Source organism: Fusarium tjaetaba, assembly GCF_013396195.1.
Source record: "Fusarium tjaetaba strain NRRL 66243 chromosome Unknown NRRL66243_c0000426, whole genome shotgun sequence".
Lineage (NCBI taxonomy): Eukaryota > Fungi > Ascomycota > Sordariomycetes > Hypocreales > Nectriaceae > Fusarium > Fusarium tjaetaba.
In genome coordinates this window covers 1-13,524 of record NW_023501622.1, presented here as the reverse complement: position 1 = coordinate 13,524, position 13,524 = coordinate 1, and the positions used below count along the sequence as shown (strand labels likewise).

Below are 13,524 nucleotides of genomic sequence, written 5' to 3'. Positions count from 1 at the left end.
CCCCATCGCTTCACCTTTTGTCGCTTCCACTACAGACAGTCTCAGCCTGGAAGCGTGGTGGCCTGGTCATGATTACAGAAACGGCAGATATGCTACCAGTGATGCGCCTGACTATACCTTGGACTCGTGCGATATCCAAGAGAATTCGTCGTACTGAGCAATAGTCAGTGACTTGGGTCTACGTCCCGCTGGAACGCATCGATCGCGTAATATATTCAAGGATGAACTTGGTGGCTTTTGTGTTGGTTGGTATCTTGTTCGAATACCAGAGCGACGCTCAACAATTATTTGGGCAATGCTGAATAGGCGTTTACCTTTTCAAGCATTGTACGAAACCGACTCGTATCTGTTTGCGTCGACGCACTTACAGCGGGCCGATCCGGAACCCCGGCTCGCTTACGAGCAACCAGTTAAAAACATCAGTGGAAATAAGCATGATCACGATGAGCAACAGGATTGAATTCCGGCTCAGCTGTGAAGAGACTAACTTGGCAGTGATTCTAGATTGTTTAGACAGGATAGAGGGAGTAACATATTAGTTTCGGATACTTACGGTCAAGCGGTAAGTTGCGTGTCAATGTCTCTTCTTATTGGCCTTCTGCCCACGAGGTCGACGCGTCGAATATCATTTTTATTATCTATTGGTAGTTGCTGCGAGGGGATAGCCCCAATTTAAGATTCTGCGACTAGAACGTCACGCAAATCCCCAAGCTGAGCGGGGATCCATGCAGTAGGACTTGGTTGCGAAAGGATGACGACATCTTCTATATTGAGGCCTACCATGCATATTGCAATTTCCTTGACTTGTGCTTCCTGAGCGGTCAGAAGAATGTATTGAGCTATCTGACGTCAAGCATGCCGATTGGTGATATTATATCGGTAGTGTATACCACCTCAGAGGTGCAGGTTATGCTCTGCCCCTCATTTGGCATAACGTTACGTGCATGCGGCAACGTGGCGGGCGGATCGAGTATATAACAGCAGCGCCCAACCCCTCGACTCTGTCTGGTATAATTAATCTCCTCAACCCTTTCTCCCAAGGTACCTTGTCCACATCTTCATCTCCTGCCAGGGCTTTATTAGAAAGATTGTTGTAGAGAATGGAGGTAAGATACAGGGCCACCATTTCAAGTGTTGAAACGAATACTAATTTATTCTTCGGGGACACAGAACATCCCCTATGTCGAAGTAGTCCTCATACGACACGCAGAGGCTGTATCGAACGTATTGGATGACAACAACGGAATTGGTGGCTGCGAGCTCACAATTTCCCAGCTCCGAGCAGTATCCGAGCGTTTAAGCCAAAACATAGAACCAGACATAAAGTTTAGGACTGGCGACTTCCTTCCAGATGGCCTCACACAATTCGGAATTAGCCAAGCCAGAGACTTCGTCCAACTCGCCATCAAAGCTAACGAAGGACGGATTCCTAATGTGTACTACGTCGCGTGCTCCCCACTATCAAGAGCAATCCAGACGGCACAGCTCTTGATGGACGCCTTAGATATGGTGGATGAAGGGGGAATACTCTGCCATCCAGGACTGAGCGAACTTACTGGGTGGCCTCAGGATTTCGAGGCTTGCACTGACGACAAAGGGTACCGAAGGTATATCATGCTTTCTGGCGGCAACACGGATCCCGGAAAGATTGTCAAAGAGGAGCTTATCAACACCGCTGGGTGTTCATTGTTCGACGGGTCCTCTTGGAGCCCTCCTTCAACTCCTCCCCTCGAAGCCCCTTCAAAGGAGTCTTTAAAAAAACGCGTACAGGATGCCCGCCAGTGGCTGCAAGAGCTAGCGGCACAGGCCCTAAAGAAGCATCAAGAGGCCCAGCGACCTGGTCCAGCAAGAATCGTGGTCATAACGCATGGTGGTAATATGCAGTTCTTGACTGAGAATAGGTACTGCGACTATATAATGAGTCCTGGCCACAGTGGACTAAAATGGGCCGGGACAGCTGCACAGCGGAACCTGGACATCAATCTCTATAGGTTCGACAAGCACCGACTTGTGGAGCTCCCTTACAACGTGGAATTTAGCCGACTCTTTGGGAAACACTACCGCTGCATGGAAAGAGAGAGGTTGACGCGCGAATGGCCCAAAAATGAAGACCAAGAAGCAGACCATATGGAATTCATTCGCAACTCCTTTGAGGAAACTGCGAGACTGGATAAAGAAGTGGCTGACAGTATTTTCTCCTGGGTTGGGGTTGATAATTTCTTAACTTCTATCGCGGGTACGCAGGACGAGTGATGAGTCCATAGGCCGGCGTCACTGTGAAGCCAGGAAGAAGCCCTGAAGGGACTAGGGGGTTATTGAGTGCCTTTATTCTCTGACTTTTTAGTTATAATTTCTCCCCTAAAATGACAAGTCTTTGTATCTGACTACTGCTGGTTGTTCACTCCTGAGTTCCCAGCCTATCGATTTAATAAGAGTCTCTTGCAAAAGGACTCGCTGTGGCTCTGTGAGTCGCGGACTCGCTCCAAAGGACTGGCAGTCGTCGGCTGTCAACTTACCGGCGGGACGTTACGCTCGATGCCTTCATTTTGAGCTTCAGTCCTGTTCCTTATCTGAATGGAAATCGTGCTTTTTGGAGACTCTACAATTGGCTCATTGCTCTAAACTGAGTTCATGTGGGCGGCCAACAGCTCAGAGACAGGAGTCTTTGCACAGCCCGAACCATCACGTTTTAGGTTCCATATGTTGTTTTGGACTTTTAATTCAAGGCTACACTTCTCAAAATTGAATATGGCCATATCTCTACAGGCTTCGGAAGGCCTAGAAACCATGCAGTCAGTAAAAGAATGCATTTAGGTTGACAAGGGCGCCTCACGAGGTATTCTCAACGCAGGCCTTAAGATGTAAGGTCATGTTATCTGTAACCCGGCCTATATGTCAATCGGCTCAATTTCTAAGAGAGCTTCTTGAGTTAGCCTTTGAGCATCAGCAATATCTTGTTTACCAACTTGGCCGAGAGCCAAGCCCAGAACTCGGGTCTCTATATCTTGTTAGCGATGTTTGTACTTGTTTCGTTAACGTCATACCTTCAAGTGCTGTATATATCAGGAGAGAAAATAGCGCCGAAACCGCAACATTCCTGTTCACTCAAAGCCAAATAGTGCTTGGTAACGGCAGCCAATGCTATTAACGATACCAACTGAGCTTAATGTTCTGGTTTGAAGGTAGTATAACTGCAAGAGTGCAACCAAAGAAAAAGCATTCTCACCTATAGCCCACAACACGAAGAAGATTTCACCTTGACTTTGGGTTTTGGTAACCTCATCTAGTGCCGCCAGATAAGGACAATGAAAGTGTTTTTAAGGAGGCTAGGCACCGCCTCGCGCGCCATTGCATGTAGTCGTATCTCTCATATGGTAGCCAATAGTTGGATGAATTTAGCGTGAATGATCGAGTTTGTTTCTATAACATGTATGGCTTTAGACATTTATTCTCTGCACTTTGTGGTGTAGGTGAAACGTCCTCATACTCCAAATACCAACAGAATGTATTTATTGAATATATATCATTAGATTTGTCAGGTGCAAGACACGCACGACATACGATTCCTTAACAATTTATCCAACTGTTTTAACGACCAAGTTAGACAATATGTTCGCGGCTCATAGGGTTACCGGCAGCATCGTACAAGTCCACAGTACAATGATTGCGACTGTCACTTCTGCTGGTGTGCCAACCATTGCTTGAAACAAGATTTGTCATTCACCAAAAGCTGATAGTTATAGTCCTAACTTACACAACAAACAGCGCGTGCAGCCTCCCGTGGCAGGGCTGACTGGACCAATAACGCGACGGCACCTTAGTCATGCAAGTATCAAGTCAAAATGCGTTGCCTGCTTCGCCCAGTGCTAGATTCTTACGCTTTGTTCATCAACTTCCAACTTTCAATGATCCTTGGAAAATCAATCAAACGCCCCTCTGAGCTCTTCTTGTTTTTCTGCACAACTCTCTACTGTTTTGCACAGAAAAGCCATGAGCACATCACCTCCGCCAACCCCGCCTTCGAGGGCACCAGGTGACCAAGAGCGCCGATTCAAGGATATTACGTCGCCTTGCGAATGGATAGAGGACTACCGCCCAGGCGGATTCCATCCTGTACACCTCGGTGATTTATTCAATGATGGCCAGTTCAAGGTGATCCGGAAGCTTGGAGAGGGTGCCTACTCAACTGTCTGGCTTGCACATGACCTGAGGTTAGCTAATTAATACTATCCTTCATATTAGTCACCACCAGCTTATAATATTCTTAGAAACTCTCGCTACGTTGCCCTCAAGATTCTTATCTCAGAGACTACAGAAGAGACCAGCCACGAGTTGCATGTCTTGCACCATCTTGCCAAGGTTGGGTCCCAGGATAGGATTGGGCATGTTACTCAACTTCTTACAGACTTTGAGCACAAAGGCCCAAACGGCATCCACAAGTGCCTTGTCTTTGAACCTATGGGCCCATCTGTCAACTCTATGGTATACGAGTTGCCCCAGTTCAAACCACGCAAATATGGAATGAAGATTCGCTACCCCCCTCAGATAGCGAAACGCATCCTCCTGCAATCTTTGCAGGGGTTGGAATTCCTTCATGAGAATGGTGTTGCGCATGGAGATTTTCAGCCCGGCAATATTCTATTCTCAGTCCAGTCTATCGATTCCCTTGACGAGGCGTCCCTCCGCCAGGAAGAAAACGTCCAGGCAAAGTCAATCTCGCCTCCTGTAGAGAGACTTGATGGCAAGCAAGACAAATGGGCGCCGCGATATCTCTGCCTTGCTCAACCATTAGCACCCTACGCGAGCGTTTCCGAGAACCTCCGGGTCAAGCTATCTGATATGGGTGGTGGTAAGTCCATTCTCCTCTCTTCAGATCCGTTTCTAGTTGAGATGAGACTTACAACGAGTAGCCTACTTTCTGAACGATCCTCCCAAGAAGCCTATTACGCCGCTCGGCCTACGGGCGCCGGAGCTTGTTCTCATGGGAGAGGTAGACAAGTCTCTCGACATCTGGAGTTTTGGTTGTCTTGTTTTTGAACTCGTCACCGGCCAACCTCTCTTCTGTGTTCCTGCATACAACCACAGGACCGAGGAAGATGATAACCATATTCTTGAGCTCCAAGCAAAGCTTGGCCCGCTTCCTGATGAGCTCTACAGCCGCTGGGAAACCTCTTCGCGGTACTATACAAAGGACAGGAAGCTTTATAACTGCCAGCTTGGTGGCGTTGGCGAGGGTGAAGAGCCACTCATGCTAGAACAGACTTCTATGGAGGAAGCCTTCGACTTGACAAACCCGGACTTGACTGATGAAGAGGCAGAAAAGGTCAAGAGACTTGTCCGTCGGATCCTTCAGTATGATCCTTCTAAAAGACCCATGATCAAGGATATTCTATGCGACCCGTGGTTTGCGGAGAATTAAACCCCAGAACTAGAGAGGTAGCCATTGACCAGATGTTGGTGTGTAAGGCATGCAATGGTCTGCTATTCAACACCAATGCACACTAAAATGGTATCTATAGAACATTCAATAAAAGGGTCATGTTATATTGTTAGTGTCTACAGAGATACGTTTGGAGTGTATTCATCTTTCTTATGATTATCCTATGCGGTATCCTATACTGGATGCTCCCATGCCATTCGATGTATACTGTAGTCTGGTGTTTGTTGCGCGGCCATTCACAGACTTGTCCTTTGGAACAAAATAGCGATGTGATACAGATTGTATTGAAGCCAATGAAACCTCTGTACTGCATGTCTTCCGAGACCAGTAGCCTATCCAAACGTCTAGTATCTGGTCATTTGCAAGGCTATACAGGCTATCCGCGTCTCAGAAGCCACCATTCACGGTCATCGCTGGCCGAGCGATCATAGGCCGGCGTCATATGATACTCCTATGGGTGGCGTCAGGTTGTGCTGGTCCTATGTACGCGCAACATCTCTATAGCGCAACCGCCGGACTCTAAATTGCGGCAGTGCAATATAGTGAAAGACCTCGCAAAGTGTGTCTGAATGTTCAGTACTCCATACTAAGCTTGCTGATCTTAGCAGATACATGGCACAGTCGTGGAATTGCCACCAGCAGTTAAGCCCAGATGACATGTGTGCCCTCGTTACAGAGCCTTTTCAATCCCACAGCCCCCGGCAACGCCGATGAATGTGATGACCACTCACACCTGGGTCAGATTTCTGCCTTGATCGGACCTCCACCGCAGAGTCTACTGTCTAGCGGCCAAAGAACTTCCATGTTCTACAAACTCGACGGTATGTGAGGCGGACCCTGAGCGACCAGATGCCACTAACCCGTGTGTGTGTCCAGGCGAGCTCAAGAATCCTGGACTTGTCCCAACCCCTGGCGATTTCAGCTTTGAGAATACCATTGGTTGCTTGGGCGGCGAGGAGAAGCTGAGGTTTATTCGATTCATCAAGAGAATGGTGAGGCGGAGTCCAGAGGAGAGAAGTATTGCAAGAGAACTGCTTGATGACCCGTGGTTATATGAAGACTTTCCCCAAGATTAGAACAGCAGGCCGGAAGGGTCGTCGTCTCTGGTGAGCGCGATATAACTGTTGGTGTCGGGATGTGAGAGCATTGCGTATAGCAAATGCAACCCGACCAAGTCGGCAGGACAGGAGAAGCATCTGAAGATTGATAGATATAGACTCCTACCAGTAATGATCGGTGTAGAATTGAAGCTGACCTGTTTGGTCAACCGGGTCTGCCCAGCAACAATCCGCAGAGCTACATTTCGCGTTCATGACTTAACTAGAGAAGGCCTTTAAGAGACTTTATTGGAGATCAAATGATACTGCCTGATTTCCATCACCATTATGTATAGACAGCCGGTTTCTTGGGGAGATATCTCGTCTAGTTGGCTCAATCGTGACGCAGCGCTTCATGCCTAGACATGAAAGTACCCTCCCAAACCTGCAAATCGAAAGCTATATAGGTTTCAATACCTTTATATCAATCTCCAACATCCTTTTTAGTAGCGACAGTGTTTTCAGGGCCGCAGCCTGCTTGTTGCTCTCGTTATCGCCGAGTTACAGTCCAGTCTACGACAGTACACCAATCCAAGACGCAAATGCCCAAAATCACAAAATCCCAAACCTCCGAAATACCATGCTAAAATAGCATTTCCTGGGTCGCTCAAGTCTCAAATTTCATTAAAGACTATTATCAGATCAATAGAAGCATTATTGGCGTGAATATCGTCGAAAAGCAAATCGAGATTCTGCGACTGCCTACCCTGTTGTCCGCTCTGTCGTCGATCGATCTGGCCAACAGAAGGATGCGTCGCAGAGCCACAACTCAAGCGAATAGTGAGAAATAAGATTGCTAAAAGTATCGCTAAAGCTTTTTACACCGGTAGTACACTCTGTTTCAATTGTATTTGTGTTGGAACTGTGATTGTTGACGTGTTTCGAAAGGACGGTTTGGTGTCCGACTCTCAAGACTCAAGGACGTGTCGCAAAGTCACAAATGACATAAATACTACAATATTATAGAGTCCATTCAATTATCAGAGCCCATTAAGATAGGAAAGACATTAATCAGAGCCATGAATGTACTGTTGTGGTCGCAATTGTGTAGTTGCGATTAAGCAATTGACGACAGGTGTTCAACCGCAAGACCAGACGCGTATCGCAAAGCCACAAATGGCATAAACTGCAATAACTGATAGTACTACATTTTTAAATAGAGTCTATTATTGCCTATACGATCTTGATTTGAGTTGGAAAGGCATTGGCGCCGCCATTATCGCCGAGTTTCGTCCCCGCAGTCGGCGATCGCTGACCAGGACAACGCTGTCGCAGAGCTCCAGAACTCGAGAATACATTGCTTGATAGCAATGGACCTAATAAGAAAGGCTTTGTCTCGCGGCGAGCGAGTTAATGCAAGATACAAGTGCGTTGTTGCTGGCGGTATCACTGGCGTCTCAAGCCCAGAGTCTGCGACGGCCCATTGAAGAAAGCGTTGTCGTAGAGCAGCACACTACAGAAAGAACGGGCCTCAGTGCAAGCAGTCAAAATTGTAACGCAATCTTGCATGTTTGATCTAATTGTTGAGGCCTCAGAAGCATTATGGTAGTCATCATCGCGGAAATGCAAGCGAACAGTCTGCGACTGTGTACCCAAAAGATCATTACCGCACGGTGTCATACCGCAGAAACTGCATCTATTATTGCCGGCAGATCAATCTAAAATTATTAATTTATCGGAATTCAGCCGGGAATACTCTATAAAGACCTTGTTGCTGTCAGGATCGCGGACTTACAGTTAAGCATCTGCGTGGATTCACCATGCTCGCGACGAAGCAGTCAACACCAAAGGCCCAAAACAGAAAACGGCAGAAATTGCTAGGCTTATGAGCATAGTATCAATCCCTTGAGTCTGGAATTTAATTATATGTCGTTATCTAAACAAAAATAGCGTTATTGCTGCTAATACGGCTGAGTGGCAGCCCTGCATCTCAAGCCCGTCTACGTATCGATGAAGAGTCGTCCAACTTCCACAATAATGAATATAATGTGATTAAGTGAGCGATAACTGGTTACGGGTCATTGATTGAGTATGTCTATGCTCAGAAAAGCTCAGTTTCTCGTTGGGATGCCCTGTTATGATGTCCTCGTTCCCGCTCTGTTCGCTTCAATCGCTACAGGAATGACAACAGCGCACGTCGAGCTGAAGGCCTAATCCTTTGCCTCTCACATTTGAACATGTCGCATGGCTTGTAAGGGAATGTATACACAGTCTTATCCCCAATCTAGAGCTGCGTTATTATTCCGTGTGTCAAATGCGCAGCTCTGAGTTACTGGTGATGTCCTCAACGCTGATGGCTGCGAGGATGGCGATAATGAGATGTAGTACACAAGACTCAACGGGCTACTTAAAATAGAGGGCAGCAAGCCCCTGAGTAGTGGTGTTTGACAGCTGAACCGTCCTGTTGTGCTCTCGTCGCGCAATCAGCTGCTCAAACATCAATTGGCAATGAGACACTCCAGCATCTGCACACGACGAGCACAAGACCAATTCTTTTGGCTGACATGGTACGCTACATCGAATAGTTTGTGTGTTCACATCTGCGTCATCAGTTCCGAGTCTCGGAACCGCGTCGTTACTTGGCAGCTCAATTATACTCTCGAGACGGAATTCCAATGAAGAGATTCCCATGAAGGATACACACAACGGTTGAGGGACTTAAATAGAGGTTCTGAATGACTATCGTGGTGAGATCATGGGCGTCGGGCTACGATGTCACCAAACAGCCTCGATTGAACAGGCCATGCTTCAGCTGCACAAGATCGACGGATGCCGACACTTCAATGGGTCACTGTGCTATCAATCTCTTTTCGCAATGAGGCTAGGACCAAGGCCTGCATCTTCAAAAACCAGCAATGATTTGTACGCTTTCCACCAACTCTACAGAGTCAGGGACTACTCATCTGATGTCACAACACCTGAAAGAGCTGAGGCATTTGCCGCTTTTACAAGACCTGAAAGAGCTTGTGAATACTCGTCTAGTCTTTAAAGACTAACATGTAGTATTGACAATACATAGGCCTCAGTACCACGCGGTCTCCCGCACAGACAAATGGATGATGGAGATGCTGCATGTAGATGCAAATGAGATTCTGCGTAGATCCTCGGTACTCTGTATATTGGATTCAATTCTCTGTATATGAGACATCCTCCCTTGTCTTGACCCAAGTTCTCTATCACAGACAACCTGTTTCGGGGCCGCCTATGTATACCTTATCCACACCAATGACCATTTGAAGTCCATTTTGGTTACGAGTCTTGTTCCTTGACCCTTCCTCCCTGTGACTCGATATACTGCTCCTTGCTCTGGAATTCGAACTGAGGAGGTAAAATGAAATCGTAGTATAGATCAGAGGGAATTGTGCAGCCAAAGTTTCGTGTGTGATAGTCCCACTTGGAAAAACGGCGTCCCACATCTTCCATCCCCTGAGTTTCCTCCACCAATACGTTGGGGTCTACCGGAACCCCAGGGTGAAAGTCCGAGCGCAAAATCGACGGCTTCTTAAGCAAGTGCTCAACCGCCTCCCTGAATCTGGGGTCGAAGAAGAACTTATCCGGTGTGGCGGACAGCTGATGTGTAGAAGATCCGAAGAGGTCAAGTTCGCAGCATTTATCGAATGCTGGGCCCTCTGCAAGGGCCATGTGAACGCACCGTTGAAAGAGGTCGGTACAAAAGTCGCCATAGGATCCAGCCCATAAAGTAAAGATGAATGAACCTGAGGGGATACCCAAGTCTTGCATTGAGAGGGCGTCAATGAGCCAGGATTGTAGATCCAAGAGGAATGTGGGCCCATAAAGACTTCTAGGTTTATCCCGAGTCATCCATTCCTTGTCGGCTCCCGCCCAGCTATGGATACAGCCAAAAACACTGACACGGCGCTCCACCTGTAGTCGCGGGTTCTCTTTGTACAAAGGGACCAAGCCCGGGGCGTGGAGTGACGACATGTTGACTGATGGCGCGTCTTCATGCAAAGTGATCCTGCGGATCTGTGTTCACTGCTCAGCAGGCAACCTGTTCAAGAAACGTATTGCTGTAGCGGTAGCAGAGAATCTTATTTTATAGCGATGGCGATAATCAAAATGATCGACCATCCTCATGGGATTATCATATTCGGCATCGTATTGACATCTTTCGGCGTTTTCTGGCCGTGGATTATCGGGGCCATCGCCAAGTTCCAGGTAGAACCTGTGTGGATATGACCACATGTCAGGGAGCTTCCACACAAAATCGGGAATATTGAATAGATCCAATGCATGGGCAACATCGTCCCTTGATGGAATATCCCAAAGATTGAATTTGAGCCCAAGAAACTCTCGCGGATGGTACCTGCCAACCCAGTGGGGCAAGGTCTTGTATACCTGAGCCTCAAATTCCTCCGGTGCCTCTTCAGCGAGGAGCCGCAGACAATACGAGAGTGCATCTCGGACATCTCCCGACTGTCGTTGCCATCTTTCGTGTGAGTCATCTGACAAATAACCTGTTGTTTCCATGGGGTCTCGGTCTGGGCCGTGAACATCAACGAAGCCGGCATAGAGAGAAGGACCATAAACATCGGGGCAATCAACGTTCTCACTGAAAAAACCTTCTACCCAGCTGCAGGAGGGAGGTCGTATCCTGTTGATAAGACGTTCTGTCGAGCGGGGCCTGTCCCTTACGGGGTTGCAGATGTCATGATATGCCAACTCTGCTTCAAACATAGGCCTGAATCTCGGGAACTTGGCGTCGATCTGGGCGAACATTGCTGGAGTAATGAACTCGGCGAGATACATTTACTCCACCCTAATCAGATTCTCAATCATCAGACCTAAGTCTATCCAGCCTCATGATGTAGTGTTGACACCAATACCTGATACGTTTGCTTTGCCCGTGCTATAGGCCACATTGGACGCTGTGATCTTGTGAGCGGTCACACAAGCATCCCCCTGTGCCCATACATCCTCTCGCGAGACCTCCAGATCAAGTTCGCTTCGACGAAGGGTGGCGTTCTGGCCCGTCTACAATTCGGCGATCAGGCAGTAATATCCTCATCACAGTTATACCGTGGACCGCATAAGGTATGATATGTCTGGAACCTGTCGCAGACTTCGCTTCCTGGCCACTGCAGAGATTCTCTAGGACCCAGCTCGGCGGTCTTCGATTGAGTAGTTATCGCGCTCTTCGTTATCAAGTATAAAAGATAAATGAAGGGCAAGGTCAGCCTATATACTCGGGATTGTTCTGATGATTCTGCAATGAAAGCCTTGTGCGTAGTTACAAATTGTGAATGAAGCATTGACAGCGTTTTAATCGTGGAGCAAACGGACTTCCCTGCACAACTCACGCAAGTATAAATCTCTATATAGCTGCAAAATGGCTATTGAGATGATTTGTCGACTCATTGGCTGCTATACTAGGGTCAAACATGACATTTTCGCGGCCGATACTGAAGCATATGACGGACTATCCTGGGCTAAATGAACTTAATACGGCCAGCTGCAACTGACTAGCCATGGCATTCCAGTACCTTGTATCTATTGTAACACGCCGCTGGAAGAGGTTTGTCAAAAATAACATCGAAGTCAAGGAAGACAATGAGAAGATACATCGGCGTGAAAGCCAGACACTGAGTGGACTTCCCGACCCCAAGGCCACTTGAGCATACAGTACATACGCGAGCATGGCCAAGTTGCAAAGCACAGTAATGTAAACACCTTCAGAGCTCCTATTGCCTAAGTTACGAAGAGCAGGATGCGTTGGCGCCAAGCTACTCCTTTGGACAGATGTAGAATTGGAACCGCTCTACTGTTCGCAATCATGCCAAGGCAGCGTGTCTGATCGCCATGCCACTGATCCCTATTGCGATAGTCGTGATGGCTATTAATAGTATCAGCAAGATGAAGAAGACTGAGCTCTCTGTGGGCAGTTGAGATGAAGAAACATAACATCAAGGCCATGCCACGAGTCGCCTTACCGGAAACGACGCTTTCTACACAAGCAATCAGCTAACTCCTTTATTTCTCGGGGACTTCCATCGAACGCTGGTTTGGAAACCCTTGTTCGCTTGTCTGTAAGCTCAATAGCGATAAACAGTCCACCCAGAGACATGTATGCAATGGGAAAAGCCGAGTTACATACGACGTCTTTGGGAGCCACCTCAGTAAGAACCAGCCAAGAGTTCCAATGTATTAGAACCTTAGGTTGCCTGAATATGCTGCTCCCTCCCTACAATAGTGAATGAGGTGCATTATTAGGATTCAGATCTATGTGCCATTATGGGCTGCACGTTCGGCCGCGAAGCCGGAGCTTGATGATGATCCTTCCAACAGGACAGCGTCACAGCAATAGATCAAGCGACTTAGTGGATTGAGATTGCCATGATCTTTCAGACACAGGGGGCGACCGTCACGGTCGTCAGCGAACTTGGCAAACAGGATCAAAGTACGGTTGATGCTGGAAACGGCCAGATCTCTGGAGCCCAGCTTCCTGGATACAAGAGTCCGAGTTTCAGTGACTAGGCCTCTGGCCAAGGCTTCTCATTGACGCATGTCTGTGTCTCCTTGGGCAGCAAGATATAATTGCCCTCTCGAATGGAGTCTTATTAGCTGCCTGAACCAATCTAGGGTATCCAATATCTTCTGCAGGCTTTCCTCCCAGCCTTGGTTTTAGGGGAAACAATATTATACCTGCTGGGTGTTTGACTACTCGGGTCTCGTCAAGGAATATCTTACTTCTCACAGTCTCAATGGCTAAAGACCTGGATGCATGGGTCCCTTTATTGTCTTGGGTGGCTCGTAGACCGCCTACTATCCTGGATTCGGGGTATCGCGGTCTCGGCATATCGACAAGCGCTGGTAGCAAGGCTGTGCATAATGGCTTAAAAGCTCAAAGATAACGTCTGTGAAAAGGGCCCTCTACTTATAATGGCTGATGTCATGTCCTACGAATGTAGGTGATGTTTATGTTGGCTGATCATCTAGGGATATCTGAGTATAGGATACTGGCCCGAG

General features: G+C 47.6%; 4 protein-coding genes across 4 annotated transcripts; 2 read left to right on the top strand and 2 right to left on the bottom strand.

Moving 5' to 3' along the window:
- Positions 1 to 1,100: 1,100 nt before the first annotated feature.
- FTJAE_13487 (phosphoglycerate mutase family) lies at positions 1,101 to 2,253 on the top strand (the record flags this gene model as incomplete). The annotated part of the gene is made up of 2 exons (XM_037346635.1): positions 1,101 to 1,106; positions 1,171 to 2,253. The coding sequence occupies 2 exons, from the start codon at positions 1,101 to 1,103 to the stop codon at positions 2,251 to 2,253; spliced, it is 1,089 nt and encodes a 362-aa protein (XP_037199489.1).
- A 1,737-nt stretch (positions 2,254 to 3,990) lies between these two features.
- FTJAE_13486 (dis1-suppressing kinase dsk1) lies at positions 3,991 to 6,516 on the top strand (the record flags this gene model as incomplete). Its single annotated transcript, XM_037346634.1, has 6 exons — positions 3,991 to 4,211; positions 4,269 to 4,849; positions 4,911 to 5,403; positions 5,872 to 5,923; positions 6,117 to 6,261; positions 6,317 to 6,516. 6 exons carry the CDS (start codon positions 3,991 to 3,993, stop codon positions 6,514 to 6,516), a joined length of 1,692 nt encoding a protein of 563 aa, XP_037199488.1.
- A 3,270-nt stretch (positions 6,517 to 9,786) lies between these two features.
- On the bottom strand, positions 9,787 to 10,482 carry FTJAE_13485 (uncharacterized protein; the record flags this gene model as incomplete). The annotated part of the gene is made up of 1 exon (XM_037346633.1): positions 9,787 to 10,482. The coding sequence occupies one exon, from the start codon at positions 10,480 to 10,482 to the stop codon at positions 9,787 to 9,789; it is 696 nt and encodes a 231-aa protein (XP_037199487.1).
- Positions 10,483 to 10,530: 48 nt separating this feature from the next.
- On the bottom strand, positions 10,531 to 11,277 carry FTJAE_13484 (uncharacterized protein; the record flags this gene model as incomplete). The annotated part of the gene is made up of 1 exon (XM_037346632.1): positions 10,531 to 11,277. One exon carries the CDS (start codon positions 11,275 to 11,277, stop codon positions 10,531 to 10,533), a length of 747 nt encoding a protein of 248 aa, XP_037199486.1.
- Positions 11,278 to 13,524: the final 2,247 nt, after the last annotated feature.